The 25,068-nt window shown below is 37.1% G+C and overlaps 3 protein-coding genes across 14 annotated transcripts in view; 2 read left to right on the top strand and 1 right to left on the bottom strand.

The window, feature by feature from the left end:
• Positions 1–25,068, top strand: part of LOC123878122 (hemicentin-1) — a 507,061-nt gene that overhangs the window by 102,640 nt on the left and 379,353 nt on the right. The window lies entirely within an intron of this gene.
• Positions 89–2,434, top strand: LOC123878131. Its single transcript, XM_045925226.1, has 3 exons — positions 89–560; positions 726–829; positions 1,736–2,434. Exons 1-3 carry the CDS (start codon positions 278–280, stop codon positions 2,351–2,353), a joined length of 1,005 nt encoding a protein of 334 aa, XP_045781182.1. The 5' UTR covers positions 89–277; the 3' UTR covers positions 2,354–2,434.
• On the bottom strand, positions 822–3,079 carry LOC123878128 (protein ALP1-like). Of its 2 annotated transcripts, XR_006798758.1 has the most exons (3): positions 2,476–3,079; positions 2,183–2,308; positions 822–1,652 (listed from the first exon to the last, which is right to left on the bottom strand). XR_006798758.1 is itself a non-coding variant. In XM_045925224.1 (2 exons), exons 1-2 carry the CDS (start codon positions 2,911–2,913, stop codon positions 843–845), a joined length of 1,248 nt encoding a protein of 415 aa, XP_045781180.1. In that variant the 5' UTR covers positions 2,914–3,076; the 3' UTR covers positions 822–842. The 2 variants fall into 2 exon arrangements, 1 of the variants encoding a protein (XP_045781180.1); XM_045925224.1 differs by lacking the exon at positions 2,183–2,308 and having other exon boundaries at positions 2,476–3,076.

Genomic DNA, 25,068 nt, shown 5'->3' with positions numbered 1-25,068 from the left:
AATTACGCAGCATTATCTTTCGGATAAAGACAAGTCATTTTCATCAGCCCAATCTAAACAAGTGTTCAGTGCTGATATAGCTTGTGAATAGCCGGGTCCACACCGGACGATCCATCGCGCTCCGATCGCGCGCGGCAGCAGCGCGATCCAAAGATGCAGGCGGTGTGGACGTGCCGCGCGCGATCCATGCGCACGTATTGGAGCGCGCGCTCCCTACCTCGCGCGATCCGTGTGCGGTCGGTTTTTGTGCCAGCCTCAAAGGTGCCTCAGTTGCGTGATGCGCGCGGTGTGGACGGTTGTGTTGGTTCGCGCGATCCACCTCGCCATGGACATCTCAGAAAGTCGCCGTTTGATATCGCTTTATAAAGAATTTAAATGTTTATGGGATCCCAAAGATTCTAATTACACCAATAGAGGTGTTAGAGATGATGCTTGGTGTCAGATTTCTCGTGAAATGGGGAATAAGTCGATCGAGAACCTAAAGAAAAAAATGCGATCTCTGGCGGGAGGCTACAGAAGGGAGAAACACAGAGAGAAGCAAAGCCGTATAACTGGATCCGGTAAGAAAACAAAGCTACTTTTTATCTGTAGGTATTAAAATTATATATTTTATTATAAGTAATTACATCATAATATTTACTGTGGATTTCACGTGATTTCGCTTTTTACATTTAAGCTGTTAGAAATACACGTGGTTATTTTAATGAGTAACTTGTTTATTTCAGGTGCTCAAGATACATATAAATCAAAGTGGTTTGCGTATGATGACTTCGACTTTATGGCGGATAAAAATGAACCCGGAACCACACGCGATACATTGGAACATATTGTGAGCTATTAGTTTACTGATATTCATTTTGCCAAACTATTGTATGGTTTGTAACAAAGTGTCTTGCTAAGTGGGACCGTATTGTAGTGGCATTTTCTGTTGCTCTTCTTGGTACGACGGCCATCGGTTGTAGCGATTGTGATGGCGGTTCATTTCGCCAGCTTCCAGGTATTACATCTCCATTCTCCTGTACTGTATCAAACGTTCCTGGCGATATAAAGTTAGGATTACTGCGTAAGTAGTTATATAAATGAACCGTTGCCAGCACGACTTTAGTCGCAGTTTCTGGTTCCAAAAGCATAGGTTTACGCAGGACTCTGTAGACAGAACTAAGTACTCCAAACGCGTTTTCAACTACTCTACGTGCTCTTGACAGTCGGTAGTTGAAAATTCTTTCACAAGAACCCCTTTCCCGTGTACCATCGTATGGTTTCATAGTATAATCATTAAGCTGAAAAGCTTTATCACCTAGTATATAATAGGGTACCTCAATTTTATAGGGAACTTGCAATATCTCCGGTGGAGGAATATTTAGCTCTTTTTTTTCAAGTTTTTTATATAAATTTGTGCTTTTGAACACGCCTCCATCTGATATTCTGCCTTTAGTCCCAACATTCACATACAGGAACCTATAATTTGCATCTACTAATGCAAAAAGAACAATACTAGGAAATAATTTGTAATTATCAAAGTCGTTGCCACTATTAAAAGGCGATTGTATAGCGACGTGTTTGCCGTCCATCGCTCCTATCACGTGTGGGAAATTCCACTTATTCTCGAATTGCTGAGAAACTGTACGCCATTCTTCTTTAGTTGACGGCACCTGAAAATAAAGGAGATCTTAATTATAATATAAAGCTGAAAATAAGAATAAGCAGTAAATAGTAATAATAATTGTTGTTACAGGTAGAATCTGATACGACTGATGGGGAACTTGAAGTTAATACTACAGTGAGCGAAAACGAGAACAGTAACATTACTAGTGACACACAACCGGAGAGAGCCAACCACCACACAGATCAGAGTAGAGAGCAGAATGATCAGAATGCACAATCCAGTGTCCAAACAACAAACAAAAGAACAAAAAAAAGAAAGAAAACTACTTCTAATAATGCAGATGACATATCAGATGAAACTCTTTCAGAGGCTTTCCAACTTCTGCAACAATGTGCTCAGCCACCACAACCGGAAACTGATTCTTACATTGCTTTCGGGCAGTATATATCTACTGAATTGCGGAAATATGATGCAGTAACATTAGTTAATGTCAAAAATGCTATATGCCAAGTTATTTTTCAAGCTGACACAGGAAGATATGGGGATAGCAATTATGGATATTACACTAATTCATACCCTGGCACACCAATAGCATCCACTTCATCACAGTCCCAGTCTCTACAACCTCAAAATTATCCAGCTCCAATTCCACAGACATCACCGTCTGCTCATCTAGCCTCCAATTCATCGCAGTCCCAGTTTCTGAAACCTCAGGATTATTCACTTCCACAGTCACCACCGAATTAAATAAGTACCTACCTATATCATGTTTTCAAAAAATAATTAATAATTGTAAACATGTTACTTCTTTAAATTATGATTGTAATACACTACTTTTTTATTGAGTAATAAAGTATGGTTTTACTTACCTTTACATAATCATTTAACAGGTCAATGATGGCTTCACAAACTTCAGGAATAATTATCGATATAGACTGTTTGGAAATGCGGAACAGATACTGCAAACTGACGTACGAATCTCCAGTTGCTAAAAATCTCAATGTTAGTAATAATCTTTCCTTCACAGTAATGGCATCTCTATAATTTGTATCATTCTTTCTTAGCTTGTTATTTAATAATGAACACAATATCTCAAATTGATTAGCATTCATTCTTGCAAAATTGTGTTCAACTTTATCTGACACTAACTCTGCGTACAGCTGAGTCCCAGATTCCAAGCGATTTTTGTAAATTTGTTTCACCCAAAACCGTCGTTTTCTTTTTTGTGATTTTTTGCGCAAGCATTTAAGCAAAATAAAAGTTACTGCTGCAACGGCAAGACGCCGCCGTTGTACGTGTGACTCCATATCGTACAAGAGTTAGACTGGCTGAATCACGGATCGCCTTAGGATCGCTTGGAGCGCATATTTGGGATCGCAAGTTTCCAAGAGTGGATCGGCATAACACGATCCACGATCCACGATCCGCGATCCTGGATCGCGGATCGCGGGATCGATGGATCGTCCGGTGTGGACCCACCTAATGAGGAATTTTCTTGACGTTTAAAGCTGAAGTATTGTCAACAAAAGACTCGTCATTCCCAGACTCGTCAGTCTCTTGCGTAACAAAATATAAGATCAGCGGTCACGGTAAGGGAGAGAGAGGGGCAGTCGGCAGTTCGGATTACAGCGGCGTTCGGATTATTCAGAGTACGGATTATCGAGGCTCTACTGTAATTACAAAGTACCTACTCTGTGGTCATTACTTAGATAAATAAGTCATAATTTAATTTCATTCATGATAATGATAAATGTTAATGAGAATGTATTACCTACTATAATATTATGGATTCCTATTAATTTTATTATCTGCATTACTTATGTATAAATTACAAGATAATAAAATTTAAAATCTGCGCCCCATGGTGTGGCAGATTGTAGCTTGAAACAAAAACAATTATTGTACAGAGAATGTTATCTTAAAATCTTTACCCATTTCGCCTGAATGAAAGATCCTGGGTTCGATTCTGGTCACGCACCTCTAACTTATTCGGAAATATGTACGTACGTACGGGAAAGAAAAACATCGCGAGGAAACCTGCATGCCAGAGTTCTCCATAATGTTCTCAAAGGTGTGTGAAGTCCGCCAATTCAGACTTGGCCAGCGTGGTAGACTATGGTCAAACCCTTCTCACACTGAGAGAAGACTCGTGCTCAGTAGTGAGCCGGTTATACATTAATCATGATGATGGGTTAGTAAGGTATGTACATAGTAGCTATCAAAAATAAATGAGGAAAAATTACATAAATGAGGATAAATACAAGATTTTTTTTAATTTTCATGGCAGCCATTTTGATTTTTTTAATGTTTGTTATTTTAGCGACAATAGAATACGCATTGTGTGAAAATTACAACTCTCTATTTATTACGGTTCATGAGATATAGCTAGCCCTCTGATGGACAGATGGACGGACAGGGGAGGCTAGTGATAGGGGCCCGTCCCCCTCCGGGTACGGATACTACGGAACCCTAAAACCGTCTGAAGCTTATCTCTTAGAGTCTATACAAGATCAGTCGTGTAGCTAATGAACGTTATTCAGAGCTTCGCAATTTGTATAGAAGTCTCTATCTCACGGATAACACTGTTCCTGTTATTACATACATTGACTCGGTATTAGAGGTGGACCATTTCACAGGTAGCACGTGAAAAATCATATGAAAAACCTTTTCATATGAAATACTCGCTATGTTCCGTAGTCGGGTTACAGTTTTTCAAATTTATTTTTATTTTTAATGATGTAACCACGAATTCACGGTTTTCGGATTTATTCCTTTACTTGTCCTATAAGACATACCTACCTGCCTTTCATGATTCTAGGTCAACAGGAAGTACCTTATAGGTTTTCTTGACAGACACGACAGACGGACAGACGGACAGTCAGACAGACAGACAACAAAGTGATCCTATAAGGGTGCCGTTTTTCCTTTTGAGGTACGGAACCCTAAGAATAAAGTTAAATTTATGCAGGGAAATATATAAAACAGTAGCTTTCATATTAAAATAACAAGTCATTACAATTTTCCAATACAATTTATCGGCTCGAGCGACCCGCAATGTCAGTAACAAGAGATGTAATCATTCGGCAAAATATCCAATTCGGTGACATTATTTAAATTTTAAACCTACATGAATGAATGCAAAATTTCGGTATGTTCTCTGTGTGTCAAATAATGCATAACACAAGTGAAAATTAAAAATTTATACCACCCCCGACAAGTGAAGGTTACAGTAACTAGAAAAGAGCTGATAACTTTCAAACGGCTGAACCGATTTTCTTGAATTATAGCTAAGAACACTCGATTAAGCCACCTTTCAAACAAAAACAAAACTAAATTAAAATCGGTTCATTAGCTAAGGAGCTACGATGCCACAGACAGATACACAGATACACAGATGCACAGATACACACGTCAAACTTATAACACACATCTTTTAAGGTCGGGGGTTAAAAATAAAGAATCTACACGAATAAATTCTACGTAGTTAAGTAATTGAAAACGCAAATAAATGTCATAAATTCATAATACCAGTAGTTAAAGTCACCGATCTTACCACTCTCCTCATTATTAGAATGATCCTTTGAATGAATGGCATTCATTAACCCCAGTTTTAATTGGCAACATTCATTCAGAGGACCTTTAATTATATTTTTGCATTCTTTGACCGATGCCTGATGGTCTACGGGGGAGGATTATTATGGATGCTAATTTAAAAAGATAATAATATAAAGATATTCTTGTTTCCATTTACTTTTGCGTACCTATTTATCAAAGAACTGATATTTTAACGATCTTTATATTGTACTAGTTGATACCCGCGTCTTTGTCCGCGTGGATATAGGTGTTTTTAATCCCATGGGAACTGATTTTCCGGGATAAAAAGTAGCCTATGTAACTCTCCAAGCATTGAGTACTTATGTACATATGTACTCAATGTCTCCAAGTCTTTCACTATATGATTCATGCAAAACATCACGTCGATCCGTTGCTCCGTTGAGACGTGATTGAAGGACAAACCAACAAACACACTTCCGATTCCCATATTATAAATGCGAATATAATTCATGGGAAGTTACTAGCTTTTGCCCGCAGCTTTCTTCGTGTGGTTTTATTACTGACTAAACGACTATGAAGTTGTATTGTAATCAACAATTATATCTTACAAAATCAACAGTAAAATTGACGATCAAATTGATAACAAATACTGTCGTAATGGTAACCTATATTGGTTTTGACTTTGACCCCGGCCACGACCATCTAAATAATTTTATCTTACAAAATGAACAGTAAAATGGCGATCAAATTAAAAAAAATACTGTTACAGTACTGTTATTTTGGCTTTGACTTTGACTTTGACCCCGGGCACGGACTTCAAACTTTTCGGTGTTTTGTGCTTTTTAAGTATCTACTGTGTTAAACCGCTTTAACAGTGAAGAAAACCGGACTAAAAACATTAAAAACTCGCTTCACAATATTATTTTAATCATACAATTACACTACTTGCGATAAAATAATAACGAAGGCTTCGTATTTTAATGTTTTAAAACATTCAGACCAGTTGCGTGAAATATCAAACGATTTTGAGGTCAACTTGTGTTGACCTCTTTCGGTTAGTGGACGAGAGCTGTGCAGGTTTATATGTTGACCACTCAAAATATATATAGTATATACTGGATTGCTTAATTCTACAGTTTTGAATAAAGTCTGCTATTTTTAACCCCCGACCCAAAACTAAGGGTGTTATTAGTTTGACGTGTGTATCTGTGTATCTGTCTTTGGCATTGTAGCTCCTAAACTAATGAACCGATTTTAATTTAGTTTTTTTTTTTTGTTTAAAAGGTGGCTTGATCGAGAGTGTTCTTAATTATAATCCAAGAAAATCGGCTCAGCCGTTTGAAAGTTATCAGCTCTTTTCTAGGTACTGTAAGCTTCACTTGTCTGGGGTGTTATAATTTTTTAATGTAAACTTGTTGTTTTCCATATGCGTCATTTTGGTCAATCTCTACAAGATAATCTGTAAGTCCATATTACTTATACAGGGTGTACGCAAAACGCTAGCAAAAACGAACACAGGTCATAATACTGATGATTACTGATAAGATATTACCAAAAAAAAAAACCGCGTAAAAATAAATGAAAAATCCTGTATTTTTTAAAAGTTCACAACATCTTGCAAATAAAACATCTGACGGACGTTAGAGGTCAACGAACGTAAGTAGGCCACTTTTGCACGCTATATACACATTGCTAGTTGGAAAAATACTAAATCACTAAAACTTCAAAATAAGGTAATTTATTTATCAAGGTTACTGGCATTGGATTGTGTTTATGTAGTATAATAATAATGCTAAGTTTTTGCTGGCATTCTGGTTACACCTGTAAAGGAGAAACTGACTGACTGACTTAAACCAACGTACGCCTTCGTTATCAAAAAACCCATCGAACCCCGGACCACTCGAAACGTTTTAACCACTAGGATATTACCGCATAAAACTGCCTACTTCCCTCAAATTGCACACGTCATTGAGTTTTAATGAAAATTCTCCACTTTCAATTCTATGCGCAGGTGTTACGCATTCACAATCGCAATTCACGCTTAGGGAATTTACATACGGAGAAACCAAACGCCGCGGTCAAACTAGTTTATTTTGGCGCATTTGAAAATAATACCCATATAGCCGCCATGTTGATATTTTTCAAAAAAAAATTATAGCCACTAGGGATGATGTAAGGATTTAAATACATTCCCATACATTCAAATCTGTTCAAGCATTTAAAAGTTACTAGCTGATGCTCGCGACGTTGTCAGCGTGAATTTAGATTTTTCAAAATCGCGTGGGAACTCTCTGATTTTTTGGAGTAAAAAATAGCCTATAACACTCTCCAGGTCTTTGACTATCTTTAGAACAAGAGTGATTAGGCATCTTCTTGGTAAACGCGCCCCATCTTAGGCCACATCATCACTTTCCAACAGGCGTGGTGTGTGGCGCTTGCCGATAATGAATTAAAAAAACCTATGCAAAATATCACATCAAGCCGTTGCTCCGTTGCAACGTAATCACACTATCACACTAATATTATAAAGGCGTTTGTGTGTATGTGTGTTTGTATGTTTGTAACTCCTTCACGCAAAAACCACTGGACGGATTTGGCTGAAATTCAGAATGGAGATAGATAAAATCCTGGATTAGCACATAGGCTACTTTTTATCACGGAAAATCAAAGAGTTCCCACGGGATTTCGAAAAACTTAAATCCACGCGGACGAAGTCGCGTGCGTCAGCTAGTTAAAGGATAAACCAACAAACAAACATACTTTCGCATTTATAATATGGGTTGTGATGGTGGAATAAAAAAACTTACACCACCCTGAAAACATTGCACTCCTTTTATAGGGCAGTTGTGTAAAAGTCAGCAATGGTCGCTTCAGAGTTCAGTACAAACACTAGTTTGAATTTCACGCACAGGTGTCGCTGTCGCATTCACAATTCAAGCTAAGGGGATTTGCATACGGTGGAGCAACAACCGCGGTGGAAACTACCAACTTTTTCGGTAGTTTTTGAGTGTGCTTTTTGTGACTTTTAGTTAACTGCTAGCTTTTAACCTAGAATTTCATGTGTCATGTGTCAAAATGCCTGTATTTTTAGGTAGGAACAAGATATCCTAATCCTAATCCTTCTAATATTATAGATGTGAAAGTGTGGATGTTTTGATAATTGGATGTTTGTTACTTAATCACGCAAAAACGGCTGGATGGATTTGTAATAAAGATAGATTATACCTTGGACTAACACATATAGGCTACTTTTTATGCCGGAAAATCAAAGAGTTCCCGCGGGATTTAAAAAAATGTAAATCCACGCGGATGAAGTTGCGGGCATTAGCTAGTTTTCAATAAATTGAACCAAATTATACGAATACAATGCAAAAACGTAAATATTTTCACATTTGAAGATGGTGCCATACAGACGCTATGTCAATTTTTTGCTAAAAATGTATGGGTTACTTAGCATGCCCCAAATAAATGCAAAAGTCTCGGGATTTAGTAATTAATAATGAGAAAATCCTTACGTAGGTAAATTTGCGTGTATCAGTATCGGTATAGAAAAGATTTCTTATGGGGATTGGCACTTAAACTTTTTATATTCATCATCATCACCCATCACCGGCCCACCACTAACCCCATGGGTTTCTCCTCAAAATGAGAAGGGCTTAGGCCACAGTCTACCATGCTTGCATGCTCGCATGTCCAAGTGCGGATTGGAAGACTTCACACACCTTTTCGTACGTACGTAGTGTGGGACGCCCTCCAGCACGTGGTGTGGGACGCCCTCCAGCACGATGGACCGACGATATAAAGCGGCTGGCGGGAAGTGGCTGGATGAGGAAGGCTGAGGACCGGGTGTGCTGGCGCTCTATAGGGAAGGCCTATGTCCAACAGTAGACGTCCACAGGCTGATGATGATGATGATGATGACACACCTTTTCGAGTTAACTATGGAGATCTCTCAGGCATGCAGGTTTTCACACTATATTTAGCTTAGATTAATTGTTTAAAACGCACATAAATCCGAAATGCCCCAAAAAAGGCTGACGTCTTTAACCACTCGGCTATCACATAATTTTTATATTAAAATAGCGAACAGCTATTTAATAAAATGGTTGCGGCTGACAGGTAAGGATTCGAAATGTCGGCGATTTTTTATTATGTATTTTTCTCTTCCGAAACCAGCCACAAAAAAGAATTCAACAAAGGGACCAATGATTTATTTTTATAACATGACACACGATTTTGAATTCACAAAATATTCGTGTGGTTCTAAACTGACTGGCTGATTTTTGACCTACCTCATCCGCGCAAAGTTGCCTGGCTGTCGGTATTCTACAGGATATATTTCGGAGAGTGTGCTAAGGAACTATTTGATCTAGCTCCCCCTCGCTATTTTATCAGACCTCAGTCTGTACCCTACACAGTTGAAATTCCATGGACTTCTAGAAGTGATATGCTTCCTCATTTCTAATACGTACGTATTGCTAGAGTATGATTTGCCTTTCCGAATTCTTTCACCTTCAATTTCAATATTGGCACCTTCAAGAGTGAATAGGCACTTTCTAGGCAAGCGTGCTTAAGCTGCGTTGAGTGTTTTTTTTTAATAATAAAATAGCAAGCAAACGAGCAGACGGGTCCCTTGATGTTAAGTGATTACCGCCGCCCATGAACATAATGCAGCACTAGAGGTACCGCCTATCACCTACTTTGTGATAGCAGTTAAGCGCATAGTTAAAACAAGTGTAAATTAAAAATTTACAACATCCCCGACAGGTGAAGGTTACAGTAACTAGAAAAGAGCTGATTTCTTGGATTATAGCTAAGAACACTCTCGCCACCTTTCATACAAAAAAAAAACTAAATTAAAATCGGTTCATTAGTTTAGGAGCTACGATGCCACAGACAGATACACAGATACACACGTCAAATTTATAACACCCCTCTTTTTGGGTCGAAGGTTAAAAATATCAAGACGCTGGGTAAATCTTACTAATTATCCATATAGCTTTAAAGTTTTAATCGCAACGTTAAAGTCCGCAATCTTAATACACCCTTAACTTAAACGCCCTTATGCATATTACAGGCGTTAAACGGATAAATGAGGCATGATTAGAGTGCGCGCGTACAACGGGCTGTTAAATATAGTGTGGCTGAGCCTTTATTCAGTTTTTCGATGAAAATAGCTTCTAACCATTGATATTTTTATTAAAAAATAAAGATACACAGTTCCCTATTAGAGAAAGAGCCAGCGCGTGCCAAACTATCATTATTTAATAAAAGCTACGAGATAACTGGTAAGGAAGATAAAGAAATGTTACGTAAAAGTCGATTTTCTCTATATTTTCTTCAAAATAGTGTTTGGAATCACGTCATGCATGGCCTGAAACTTAGTGTGGTGGCTATTTGTTCTTTTTGAGAAATAAACTCTGGCATAATATTATTATTTTAAATTGAAAATTAGAAAAGAGCAACCGCTGAGTTTCTCGCTAGTTCTTCTGAGTAGAAACGGCATTCTGAACCAGTGGTAAATTACTCTGACGAATCAAAACTTTTACAAACGGTAAAAGTTTATTTGAATAAAAAATTCCATTCTATTTTAAACCTAAAAATGTAATAGCGGCTTTAAATGCAGCAGTATATCTTTGGTTTGAATATATCAACGGTTAAGACGGTATCTTTTATGCCAGTAGGGAGTGTAAATTACGCGAATTACGTCTGCAGCGCGAATTAAAACTATTTCGAGTGAGTTGTGTTTCTGTTTAGCACGAAGTGGACGGCTTGCGTTTACATTACACTAACAAAGGATTCTCCCAGCTTCTTTTAATTTATCTCTGCCAAAAGGAAACTAAATAAGAGAATACTATAAAAGAAACAGCTTTTAACACAGATCTTTTTTTTAATTCTTTTTATTTATTCATAATCATCAAACATCAATTGACAGCTCATCAATCAAAATCAGTCCAGTAGTTTAGACGCTACGGTGGAATACACAGAATCTAGATACAAACATACATACGAGTACATACATAGAGTGCTAAAATCATGACCCTTGCTTTTGGCTTTGCCGCAGTCGGGTAGAAATACGATGAAGGTTAGCTAGTCGAATATTATAATTTTTATAACAAGAAAGCGGTAATATTATATTGAAAAAGACATTATCCATAACGCCCGGGGGCAAAGTTCCGCTAAAATGCTAAAACATGTGAGACTCGTAACATGAGCTATAACTTTGCGCGTATCACGGAGTTTCCGAATAAAAACTTCATAATAAGCTTGTTTTAATGTCGCTTTAGCTCGGAAAAAGGTAGGTTCTAACTTTTAGTGGCCAACGAGCCAATAGAAGAACTGTCTTGTGGACAATAAAGCCAGGTATAGCCCTATGAGAAGAGTTTCTTGATGGAGTGACCTTCTCCCAACCCTTAACTGGGCTCTCTCCGTCACTCGTTTCATACAATCGTAGTTCCAATTTCATTTGAATATTAAGCAACCAAAGTCCATGAAATTTTGCAGACATATTCTAGAAACTAATATCTGTGTCTGTGGTGTTTTAGATTTTTCTAAAAATATGTAGTTTTAAAATTACAGGGGCTCAAAGATTTGTATGAAAATTTTTAAGACCGCGTAACTTTGAAACCGAATATTTTAACAGAAATCTGGAAAACCACAGGCATAGATATTAGTTTCTAGAATATGTCTGCAAAATTTCATGGACTTTGCTTGCTTAATATTCAAATGAAATTGGAACTACGTTTGTATGAAGCGAGTGACAGAGAGAGCCCTCTTAACGCACTCATATAATCTGATTATAGTCCACATCAATGACTGATTACAGATAGCCTAGAAATATTAAAAAAAAACTTCTAGTGGCATAGGCACATATTATGAGTCGTAGGCATATGAACACTGTTTCATCGTCATCTATAATAACCCATAATTGCCCCACTATTCAGAACGGGTCTCCTCTCAGAATGAGAAGTTCATAATAAGCCCGGCTGAGTTTGTCGTAGGCTCTTCTCAGATCTGGGCGCGTTTGGAACCCTCGTAGCTTTAGTTTCAAGTTTACGTAATTCATTATCACCACTATATCATCTTACACATCTAACAATTTTGACCATCAAAAGGAGTATAATACTCGTACCTACTTTGAATAAATGATTTTGAGTTCTTAGTTTTTGCTGGAAATGATCTCCTCTATCTCCCTATTGCGTTTGATCCACGACTTTTTGACCACCCTGTATATGAGAAGTAGATTCTTCAAAGAAAGACTTGGAGAATACTGCTACTTTTTATCCTGACTATTTAAAGGATGGCAGTTTTACTAAATCCAAACTCCATAAAATACACGAAACTCCATTCATCATGGAAAGTTTTAACCTTGTATACTTATAATTAGTAAAAACTTCGTTAGCGCGATTCAGGCTGCTTGATTCTTTCGTATAGTACGAGTAGCGACATCTAGTGTCATTATGTGGAAACAATCACAGTATAACGAAATTAATTTTTTTTTTGTTTCAGGTAATAAACACTCCTTCAAAGCCTACAAATCTGGATTCCAACAACGCATCATATGGAATGGAGTGGAAAAATAACTACGGTACATAATACATTTCAATTAAAATTTAATCAAGCGCACGTAATTTGGAAATACGGCCTGTAGCGTAACGCGTAGCGTATTGAGTTACAAACGCATTTTTGTTTTTAATAACTTGATGTTTTTAGGGTACAGTAATCAAACGATGTCATTAAATATCACTTGCTTTACTTGTTGCGATACTTTATTTTTAATTATTTTCGTGTAAACTCTTGAATTATTGAATTGTAACAAACAGTAATGCTTGTACGTATTGAACTATACATAATATGAATTATTTTATATTTTATTGAACTAACGATTGGAAATAAAGGCTTTATTTATTTTGCTTATTTGTTTATTTTTGCTTTACTTGTTAAGGCCTACCTACCAAACATGATTTTAGGTCAATGAGAAGTACCCTAGAGGTTTCTTTACAGTCACGACAGACAGACGGACAGACAGTCAGACAAACACCAAAGAGATCCTATAAGGGTTCCTTTTTGAGATACGCAACCCTAAAAAACGATTAAATTAAATTAATTACTGTACGGAACCCCAATTTGGTACGACCAATTCAAACTTATGCTTTTTTATGTTTTTTAATCCACTCCCGGTATAAATGAAAACCAAATAAAAAATATATTTTCATATCCTACTCGTTCAGAGCTGAATTTGTGAGCGATTCTTTTTTTTTAGTTAAAGCTTTTGAGTGATTTATTTTCGGAGCTTTTAAAACATTTATGCGCGTTTAACGGGCTGATAGGCAGATAGGTCACATGATGGTAAGTGGTCTCTATCCTAATTACTTATCAAAACCTGTTATTAGCCGCAAAAAGGTTTTTTTTAATCTTGAAATGTATAAGTAACAAGTGTAAATTAAAAATTTATAACACCCCCGACAAGTGTAGGTTACAGTAACTAGAAAAGAGCTGAATAACTTTCAAACGGCTGAACCGATTTTCTTGGACTATAGCTAAGAACACTCTCAATCAAGCCGCCTTTCAAACATAAAAAACTAAATTAAAATCGGTTATTAGTTTAGGAGCTACGATGCCACAGACAGATACAAGGATACACACGTCAAGCTTATAACACCCCTCTTTTTGGGTCGGGGGTTAAAAATAACTTAAACCATAAACTTAAAGAGTTCGCTCTAAAAATATGCGGCAATAAAATACACACCACAAGAATAAAGAAATTATTGTAATCTCCAAAAAAATCAGATGCCTAAAATATAAACTGAATAAAGCAATGTAGACCAAGAGCTAGTTAACGAATTATTTTTGAAAATAGTATCTACCTACATAATATCTATAGGATATCCTATCTAAACTAATAATCCTCAGATTTGGGCGCGTTTGGAACCCTCGTAGCTTTAGTTTTAAGTTTCGTAATTAATTATCACCACTATATCGTACAAAAACAATTTGGACCATCAAAAAGAGTACAATTGTACCTACTTTGAATAAATGTTTTTGACTTTTGACTTTTAAAGGTTATATTCGTCGGAAAGGTGCAGTACTGAAGGTATTTTGCATGGTTTATAGAACATGTTAACATGACGTCACATATCCTGGTTAAAATATCATAAGTTTGCTGTGGGTTCTTCTCAGATCTGGGCGTCCCCAAAATTTTTTTTTGCTATTGTATCGAGTGGGATGTCAAATGAAAGAGGAGAAAATTCTGAGTTCAAAGATGTACTAAAACATTAAAATATACCAAGCGACAGAAAAACAATTTTACTATAATATTTCAGCGTTTATTAAGACGATCGCAGTCGGGTTTTAGTTTTCAACTTTATCTTGTTGCTTCGAATTTTCGGCATACGAAATCGTTCGCCAACTCTTCGCTTATGATAAATTATGTATGCAGTAAGACCTCAAAGACGTTACAACGCGTCGAATAACAAATGAAGTGCCTTCAGCGAGTGATACTAATTCTTATCATTTTCGCTCTTATTTTTTGATCTGATTCAAGTTATCATCATCATCATTAGTTTTTTCCCACACCTTTAAAGTTTAAACTAAACCTACCATACTGAAGTTATTTTGCAAATTTTTTTGTCTTATTTGTATGGAAGTTGTTGGTGAAATAATAAAAAAAAAACCTCATGAATTTTAGTCAAAAATGAATAGGCAACTTCTAGGCAAGCGCGCTCCATCTTAGGCTGCATCATCACTTATCAGCCGATCTGATTGCAGCCAAGCGCTAGTATTTTATTGTTAGCCCGAAGTGTCCCAATGCTGGGCAAAGGGCTCTCTTTTTTCCTTCCACCTGTCTTTGTCTAAGGATATTGGGGCCAGGCCTGTCTGTCTGTATTTCTGTCTGTCTGCTACGTTTTCACAGCCCAACAGTTTAACCGATTCTGACGAAATTTGGTGCAGGGTTAGCTTATATCCCGGGGACAGACATAGGCTATTTTTTATCCCGGAAAATCAAAGTGTTCCCACGAGATTCCCAAAAAGAAAAACCCATCTGTTTAACCGATTTGTATGAAACTTGGTACCGAGGTAGCTTACGTCCCTGTAACATAGGCAACTTTTTATCCCGGAAAATCAAACAAATCCCACGGGATCTTTAAAAACCTAAATCCACGCGGACGAAGTCGCGGGTATCCTCTAGTATTAATATAAATAATACTAGTAGGTATTTACTACTCATTATGTCGTTTAAATAAAAGGTAGTATAAATTGGCAGAATGTTCTAGCAAGGCGTCAGTGACACGTACATAATCCGACCTCGATGTGTGAACTACAATACGATTCCCACGGCTCTCCCTCGTTGTTGTCTGCCTTCGTTATGACTAACTAACTGCTTAGGCGTCGACTCATACTAGCGACATGTTGCTAGACAAATAGCTCACAGTGATATGATAAGTTAATGGGAAGGTTCGATGTATCTTCTTATTGTTAACACAACCCTAATCAAATGTAATCTAAGGCAATTTTATATAGTTCAGTTCCCACTAGATTACAACATGGGGTTATTCAAGGAAAGGCCGGCAACGCATCGGCGGTACCCCTGGTGCTGCAAATGTTCATGGGCGGCGGTAATCACTTAACATCAGGTGACCCACTTGCTCGTTTGCTCGCTATTTTTTATTTAAAAAAACAAACAAAAACTCTCTAAATTAAAAATAGTCGACCATGGTACTAAATGCAAATATAAAAACATTAAAAAACATTTTTTTTATTTTTGTTAAGCCTTTATTTATTCCTTATCTTACAAATTTTTACTTATGTCTAATCTTAACTATTACAATTTAGTTTCTTAACCTAATTAATTTTAGTATAATATGCTAGTGTTAGTGTATATAGGTAGGTACAGTTATTTTATCGATAAGGATCCCTCATTGGGTATAAAGATCAATTAAACTATCCAAAACTAGTGAAAACAGAAAATTTAAGTAAGTAAACACTCATAAAAATTCCTCAGAACTTGAAGATCAAAGTCTTCTAACAGTGCGTGTTGCCAATGATGACATTATGGATCCGAGACATGGTCGCTCTGACTATGGGCCTCATAAAAAAGCTCAGAGTCACTCAGCGAGCGGTGCAGAGAGCTACGCTTGGAGTTTCTCTACGTGATCAAATCAGAAATGAGGAGATCTAAAGGAGAACCAGAGTAACTGTCATAGCTCAACGGGTTGCATAGCTGAAGTATCAATGGGCAGAGCAAATAGTTTGAAAAACAGACGTTGGGGTCCCAAGCTGCTGGAATGGCGACCTTGCAGCGTTGGAAGACCTCCCACTAGGTGGACGGACGATATCAAGTGAGCAGAGTACTGTATGAGTTATACAAAGTATTTTGCTGCTAGCTGAATGCAAACCCGATTGCTTGTTCCATGCAACTTTGTCGCCAATAGGTTAAAATAAAAAGTCGCTAGTGTGTCCTTACGCTAGCAGGTAGCATAAATATACAGTATACCTAAAGTAGTTATTTTTTTTAATAAGGCGTTTATACAGCGCTGTATAGTCGAGACTCCTAACCTTTGTCTAAAGAAACTCATTTGTTATGCAAAAGGAAGGCACATATAAATAGCTCGGTGATTAATACCAGTATTATGATAATTATTGTATTAAGTACTAGATGATGTCCGCGACTTCGTCCGCGTGAATTAAAGTTTAGAATAGATTTTTAACCCCCGACCCAAAAAGAGGGGTGTTATAAGTTTGACGTGTGTATCTGTGTATCTGTCTGTGGCATCGTAGCTCCTAAGCTAATGAACCGATTTTAATTTAGTTTTTTTTTGTTTGAAAGGTGGCTTGATCGACAGTGTTCTTAGCTGTATTCAAAGAAAATCGGTTCAGCCGTTTGAAAGTTATCAGCTCTTTTCTAGTTACTGTAACCTTCACTTGTCGGGGGTGTTATTTTTTAATTTATACTTGTTATTCAAGTAGACCTTTACAAATATCCCGCGGGAACTCTTTGATTTTCTGGGATAAGAAGTTGCCTATGGCAGTTTCCGTGATGCAAGCTACCTCTGTACCTTTCATATAAATCGGTTAAACAGATGGTCCTTTCAGAATCCCGTGGGAACTCTTTGATTTTCTGGGATAAAAAGTAGCCTATGTTCTTCCCCGGGATATAATCTAACTCTATACTTACCAAATTTCATCAAAATCGGTTAAGCTGTTGGGCCGTGAAAAGCTAGCGGACAGACAGACAGACATACAACAAAGTGATCCTATAAGAGTTCCGTTTTCGCTCGTTCCCATTAGTTCAACTCATAAGAGGACTTAGATTTTTCAGGTTCGAAAAAATGTTTGATCCTATTTCAAAATAAATAAGAAAACTGATATTCCCGAAAGTAAGTATAAAAATTACCCTAATTAGCCAAAAACTTTGAGTGAAAAAAAAAACATCAATAACTGGCATAACATTCGGAAAGTTCAAAGAGAAAAATTCCGAAGAAAACTCGCTAATTAATGCGGGTCGAAAATTCCTAAAGCACCCTTAATGTGGATTAGTCATCGATGAAATTTCATAAAGGCTGTGATTTTTATAAATAAATATCAAAGAGTTTTGAAATTTAAAATAAAAAAGTGTTATAATTTCATAGAATATTATTTTATACATAATATTAAAATGCTTTGATCATGTTATATTAGAAAATAAGGCTAATTTTCTATCAAAATTAAAATCATTTGTTCAAAATAGGTACTATTGCATACCATTTGTTTATCCGATTTGTTAGATTTGAAAGATGATATAGTGGTGATAAAATTAATTGTGTAAACTTAAAACTAAAGCTACGAGGGTTGTAAACGCGCCCATGTCTGAGAAGAGCCCACAACAAACTTCTTCTTTTTTTTATCATCACCACTTTACAAAATCATTTATATTCATTAGAACTATCAAAGCTTTTTCGCAACTCATCCCCAAGCTTTCGTATCATTTAAATAATCCTTTACATTGTAATAGGATTTTTATCAAAAAATTATTTGTGCGTGTAACCTTCACGCGCAGTCAAAATGAAAAAATCGGATCCCTAAGGTACTCACCTAAGGGATCCGATTTTTGGAAAAGTCATGGCATACAAAAGCTTTTTTATCCGATGATAGCAAAGTAATGATTGTAGCAATCTATGTAGGTAGGTATGTGGTATCGTGTGGCCTAGTTGTTACGACGCATATCAATCGATTGCGATTGTTAAGCAACGTTGACCCAAGTCGGTAACTGGATGGGTGACCGACTTCACCGTGTCTCGGAGAGGAATACCTAATTCAATTGAAAATATTATTATGAAAACTCAGTAAACGAGGAAAACGTAAAAATATTCCCAGTTCTCTTGAAAAATTATAATATTTAAACTGCCAAAACGATTAAAAAGATATAAAAAAAGACAACAAAAACTAATATGACACAAAATTACTCTTTCCATCCGCGTGAGTATTTAAACAACACGAAAAAGGATTTTTGAATTGTATTTGAATACGGCTTAATAAGAACAAAACTGAACCAAATGAGTTGGTATTCGTCCAACCGCATTTAATTTTAAACCCTATCGTAAAGAAAACAACGTACAAAATACTTTAACATATAAAACATTCCACAATTCTTTTTTAACTATCCAAAGCATCCAAAGTCCGTAGAGAACAATTTTCTCTTTTGATATACTGTGCGCTTGACCAGTATAGCAAGACCTTCCTCGCCCCTTAGTTTCTCTATCAATTTTGAACACATCGGGGTTTTGTATTCCTATTAGATGGATCAAGATATTCTGGTTGGCGTTAACGGGCCACTTTATAATGAACTCCAGCTCCCTTCGTATGAGCAAGTAAAGTTGCTTTATCAAGTGTCATCGTTAAATGGTCGAGGCAAGTCTTATGCGATGCTTCAAAGGATTCGACTGGGCTTGATATTGCACTTATATTTCTTTGGCAATGTGTCGTAAGTTACTTTTTGTTGACTCTTTGTGTCTTGAATCCTTGGGATTTATACTGCGTTTAGTGTCATACCGTTTGTTTCTTGATTTATTTTATGTAAGTATATATCAAGTTTCTTCCTAATTTATTTCCTAATTTAGAAAATTAAGCTTTTGGTTCCTTGTACATAAGCTACTTCTTATCCCGCAAAATCAATGAGTTCCCACGGGATTTTTAAAAACCTATATCCACGGTAACGAAGTCACGGGCATTAGCTAGTAGGAGTAATAATTTTACGATGGTACGTAACCTTTTGTGTGCAAGTCCCACTCCCACTTGACCGTTTGTCATCATGACATTGCGTTGAAAAAGCCGCGAGATAGATAGATAGATATAACACTTTATTGCACACCAAAACACATGTAAAGGAACACAACACAGAAACAAGAAAACAGAAAAAACAATTGTGTGCAAAGGCGGCCTTATTGCTTGGAGCAATCTCTACCAGGCAACCTTTGCTGAAATTAGAAGCTAGTGTTGGATAGTACCAAGTCCGTAGTACCGCCGAGATATTTGTCAAAATGATTGTGCTGCGACTTTCATAATTTGAAGCGAATGAAGAACTCAAATTAAAATTTTGGCAATAGTTCCCGACACACAAACTCTGCACTTCAACGAAATGAAGTTTTCCTTCGAGTGTTGTTTAAATTTTCTTCAAGACTTCGCCTCTCGAATTAAACTGAAGATTGGAGTTGCGCAGTTGCGGAGATGGATGCTGGAACGAAAAATTGTTTTATTATGCACTAGTTTAGCCTTAACGAAGTTTTTAGGGTTCCGTACCTCAAAAAGAAAAACCGGCCAAGTGCGAGTCAGACTCGCGCACTGAGGGTTCCGTACTCAGGTATTTTTTCCAACATTTTGCACGATAAATCAAAAACTATTACACATAAAAATGAACAAAAATCTGTTGTAGGATATACAGGTAAAGCCCTTTCATATGATACCCCACTTGGTATAAGTTATCTTATTTTGAAAATTGAAACACATTTTAATTTTTTTTAATGATGTAACCACAAATTCGCGGTTTTCAGATTTATTCCTGTACTTGTACTATAAGACCTACCTACCTACCAAATTTCATGATTCTAGGTCAACGGGAAGTAACCTTTAGGTTTCTTGACAGACAGACAGACAGACAGACAACAAAGTGATCCTTTAAGGGTTCCGTTTTTCCTTTTGAGGTACGGAACCTTTTTTTTTTGTTGACGCTGGGGAATGCATTTACGCATCCCCCCCGGAAGCTAGCCAGCCAGCCGTGGGGCAGCCAGCCAGCTGAGGGAGGGTATGTGGGACTCGCCGGCCGAGAGGCGACCGGAATACCCACTAAACCCCAGCGGCGCTACTGCGCGTCGCCTGGCGACTGGGTCACGGGAACGCCGAAGCAAACAACCGCGACCCAGCCAGCGACGTCTGCCGAGGCAGACCCTCCACCGAGGACCTGCTCGGTCCCCACCACCGCACCTCCGGGACGCACCAACGAAGTGCGCCCCCCGACCCTGGGACGCGCACGTCGCCCGTGTCCCATCCTACGCTTCGCCCACTGTGCCCTCTGCTAATCAGAGGGACACGCGGAGAAACCTCCCTCCCTGCCAGGTCATTAGCCATAGCCAGCAATATCTCCGAAGAGAAATTATTACGGAACCCTAAAAAACATCAAACGATTGTCTGATACACACATTTATGAATTAATGTTAATTTATAGTTAATCTTTTTACTTGCTAATTTTTTATTTACGAACTTGTTTACTTAGACAATTAAAAATAAACAAAACGTCGCTCACTGGGAGTTTTTCTTAAAAGCTTTGAAAAAAAGATATTTAATTTAATAATTTCTTTATCTTTTCAAAAAGCTTGCACATGAACGAGTTTAGCTTGGAGGCTAACTCATTAAAATCTAGTCTTTGTTTAAAGACTAAGTTCCCTTGATAGTGCAAAGCACAATAAATTCTAGACTGACTCGTATAAACCGTTGGAAAAACTGGAAATTAAAGGTGAAAAATATGTATTTTTTTATTCGATGAAAAGTTACCCCTTGACTGCTATCACATATGGTGGTAAGTCAGAGTTAACAGGGCTCTCTCCGTCACTCATTTCATACAATCGTAGTTCCAATTTCATTTGAATATTAAGCAACCAAAGTCCATGAAATTTTGCAGACATATTCTAGAAACTAATATCTGTGTCTGTGGTTTTCCAGATTTCTGTTAAAATATTCGGTTTCAAAGTTACGCGATCTTAAAAATTTTCATACAAATCTTTGAGCCCCTGTAATTTTAAATGTGGCATCGTAGCTCCTAAACTAATGAACCGATTTTGGTTTAGTTTTTTTTTTTGTTTCAAAGGTGGCTTGATCGAGAGTGTTCTTAGCTATAATCCAAGAAGATCGGTTCAGCCGTTTGAAAGTTATCAGCTCTTTTCTAGTTACTGTAACCTTCACTTGTCGGAGGTGTTATAAATTTTCAATTTACTCTAAAACTAAAATAGCGTGCAAAAAAGCAGGTGGGTCACCTGATGTTAAGTGATCGTCGTGAACATATGCATCACCGGAGGTACCACCGATGCGTTGCCGGCCTTTCAGAAATTTGTTATTCCGCCCCTTGAATAACCCCATGTTGTAATCTAGTGGGAACACCGCCGATGGGAGTTGATTCCACAGTTTGTATGTGCGTGGAGAAAAGGATCTGGCATATGATCAAACCCTTTTCATTCTGAGAGGAGACCGTCCTGTGCTCTGTAGTGAGCCGGCGATGGGTTGTTGGTGATGATGATGATGATGAAGTAAATAAGAGTTGCAATGAAAACAAAAGTTGATTGTAATTGGAGGCGACGTGGAGCTCCAATCTCCGACAAGGGAAGAAATTCATTATAACAACTGAACGAAAATTAGCAAACTTTGACAAATCATTAATCTTCCAAAGTGGAAAAATTTGAAATTAAATTTCGCGTCGCTTTCGCCGAAATGTTTGCTATTGTTCCACGATTTTGTTCCTGAAGTGATGCAATTAAGAATCGGAATTGTTATTGAACTTTGTCGTTATGCTAGGAAACTTTATAATTATTGTATGATAACTTTCGTCAAGCAATACAGCCGAACATGGCGAAGACGTAGTCACGGAAATAATTAATAATTTATCATCGAATCAAAAAAATAATGATTAATAAAAAGTAAAACAACTTATATTGTATAAATTTTTTTAATGTGGTAAAAAGGATTGAAACTTGAAAACAAAATATATAAGTCCTAATTTGACTGTACTGCCATATTCCATCATAGAGTTAAATATCCATAAATTATCCCATAGGCATCTTTTATCAGAGATGCGAAATGGTACCTATTATAAAACTAAACCACACGATTCATGTAACTAGTACAAACTCATTAAACAGTTGGAAGTGGCTATAAAATCAGTTATCAGTTTAGACCGCATGATTTTTTTAAATAAAAAAATCAAACACTCCAAATGGTGTTAAAATAAGGGATCAAAGTTTGAAAGAAGAAGATGAGAGAAAGATTGAGTTTGAAAGGCTAAGCAAGACTGGACAGGTCAGCTAGTTATTAATAATGGAGTTAGTTATTTACAGTCAATCAGTCAGTCAGTGTGTCAGGCTCCTAAACAACCCAGCGAGCATTTACGAGGCGATTTCACTCGCACATAAAACACACATAAACTGCCTCGCTGTACATCATGTTTATGGTGTTTCCTACAATAAAACCTTGCTATCTCGTCCGCCGATACATTCAGGTATATCGATTACCACTACCGATCTAATATCAACCTTGTCTTGTACGTCATAGAGTTTTAAATTAAATGAGCGCGTAAGACACGTCATTAGATAAATTCACATATATCAATTGCTACAGCCGATCTAATTTCAACCTTTTCTCGTATGTCATAGAGTTTTGATTTAAATGTGCGTTCAAGACACTTTACTAAGTGGGACATTATAAGGGGTGTTGTAAAAATTACGTTTGACACCCTTTCGTGGCAGAGTGCTAACATTTTTTTTTTTCCAAAAAAAGGCCTGAGAAGTAGGTATATACTCGCCCTGACTGACTGACTGATATATAAACGCACAACTTAACCGCTGTGTTTAGAAACATGAAATTTTAATAGTAGGTTTTTTTATAAGATGAACATTCACTAAGAAAGGATTTTTGGAAATTGGGTAAAGTAGAGTATAAAGTTTGTATGAAAACCCATCATTTTCAAATTATATCCATGAAGAGTAGTAATAGCCTGGTGGTTAGAACGTTCGCCTTCTAATCGGAGGACAGGGGTTCGACCCCGAGTACGTACTTCTAACTTTTCGGAACAAAAAGAGGGGTGTTATAAGTTTGACGTGTGTATCTGTATGTGGCATCGTAGCTCCTAAACTAATGAATCGATTTTAATATTTCTTTTGTTTGAAACGTGGCTTGATTGCGAGTGTTTTTAGCTATAATCCAAGAAAATCGGTTCAGCCGTTTGAAAGTTATCAGCTCTTTTCTAGTCACTGTAACCTTCACTTGTCGGGGGTGTTATAAATATTTAATTTACACTTGTAATATCACTTGCTTTAACAGTAAAGGAAAACATCGCGAGGAAACCTGCATGCCTGAAAGTTCTCCATCTCAAAGATGTATGAAGTCTACCAATTCTCACTTAATCAGCAAGGTGTACTATGACTGAACTCATCTCATTCTTTGTGGAGACATCTGCTTATCAGTGGGATGTGAATCTGATCTTCCCGATGGACATCCACTGCTGGGCATAGGTTTCTTGTAGAGACTTCCAAACACCACGGTCTTGCGCCGCCTGAATGCAGCGCCACTTTGCGACTCGCTTGATGTCGTCCATCCACCTAGTGGGTATGATAATATATTGAATATTATTGTTAATTGAACAATTGAAAAGAGCAACCGCCGAGTTTCTTGCTGGTTCTTCTCGGTAGGAACAGCATTCCCAACCAGTGGTAAATAATTTGACGACTCAAAAGCACTTGTAAAAGTTTATCTGAACAAAAATCTATTCTATTCTATAAGGATATTAACAATTTTCAATTGTCTTTAAACGAATACTTCAATTCAAGTCCCAAGAACGATTCTGAGTTAAGTCAATTTAGGAGACGATATTTCTTTACTGAGAAACTTAAATTGCAGTTAGTGACGTAGTCATTAGCTTCTGAGTAAGATATAAAAACCTTGAAACTATTCTTATACCAAATTATACATTCAAACTCATTCCCAACTCTATCACATTAGCATAGAGTCTAAATTACAACGCAAGATGCTCGTAATACTTGTGCTTATCAGATCAAGTTTCGTAGCATACGTAGCTATTCCGTAGCGGGTAGCATCGTAGCTCGTAGACCGTTGTGATAAAACCGTAGCGTACCTACGAAATACGGTTCGAGATAAGGTTAGTTTTTGTGAGCCATGGGATTTGTGCACTAAGATAATTTGGAATAGAACACGAATTGGGTAAGTGAAAATGCACGTATCACTAAGAACTCTGGCATTTTTGAAGTTACATAGTTATAAATTTTTAACACTCGACCCAAAAAGAGGGGCGTTATAAGTTTGACGTGTGTATCTATGTATCTGTCTGTGGCATCGTAGCTCCTAACTAATGAACCGATTTTAATTTAGTTTGTTTTTGTTTGATCGAGAGTTTTCTTAGCTATAATCCAAGAAAATCGGTTCAGTCGTTGGAAAGTTACTAGTTTCTCTAGTTAGCTCTTTTCTAGTTACTGTAACCTTCTCTTGTCGAGGGTGTTATAAATTTTTAATTTACACTTGTTTGGTATCTGGAGTTATAATGTCTTTGGTGAAATAAAACATATAAACATATACTAGAACTCCATTAGATTTCTTGCCGAATAGAATCGTAAAACTTGAAGCCAGTTTTATGATGGGTAGTAAAATACACATAC

The sequence above is a fragment of the Maniola jurtina genome, chromosome 25 (assembly GCF_905333055.1).
Source record: "Maniola jurtina chromosome 25, ilManJurt1.1, whole genome shotgun sequence".
NCBI classification, from domain to species: domain Eukaryota; kingdom Metazoa; phylum Arthropoda; class Insecta; order Lepidoptera; family Nymphalidae; genus Maniola; species Maniola jurtina.
Note: the sequence above shows the minus strand (reverse complement) of the source record. Positions and strands in the feature narration are given on the sequence as shown.

Excerpts from the sequence above, each read along its gene's own strand:
- LOC123878131 (XM_045925226.1), top strand. The coding sequence starts at position 278 with ATGCGCGCGGTGTGGACGGTTGTGTTGGTTCGCGCGATCCACCTCGCC. Across the intron at positions 561-725 it reads AAGCCGTATAACTGGATCCG|GTGCTCAAGATACATATAAA; the intron begins GTAAGAAAACAA and ends TGTTTATTTCAG. Across the intron at positions 830-1,735 it reads GCGATACATTGGAACATATT|GTAGAATCTGATACGACTGA; the intron begins GTGAGCTATTAG and ends TTGTTGTTACAG.
- LOC123878128 (XM_045925224.1), bottom strand. The coding sequence starts at position 2,913 with ATGGAGTCACACGTACAACGGCGGCGTCTTGCCGTTGCAGCAGTAACT. Across the intron at positions 1,653-2,475 it reads TGTTAAATGATTATGTAAAG|GTGCCGTCAACTAAAGAAGA; the intron begins GTAAGTAAAACC and ends CTTTATTTTCAG.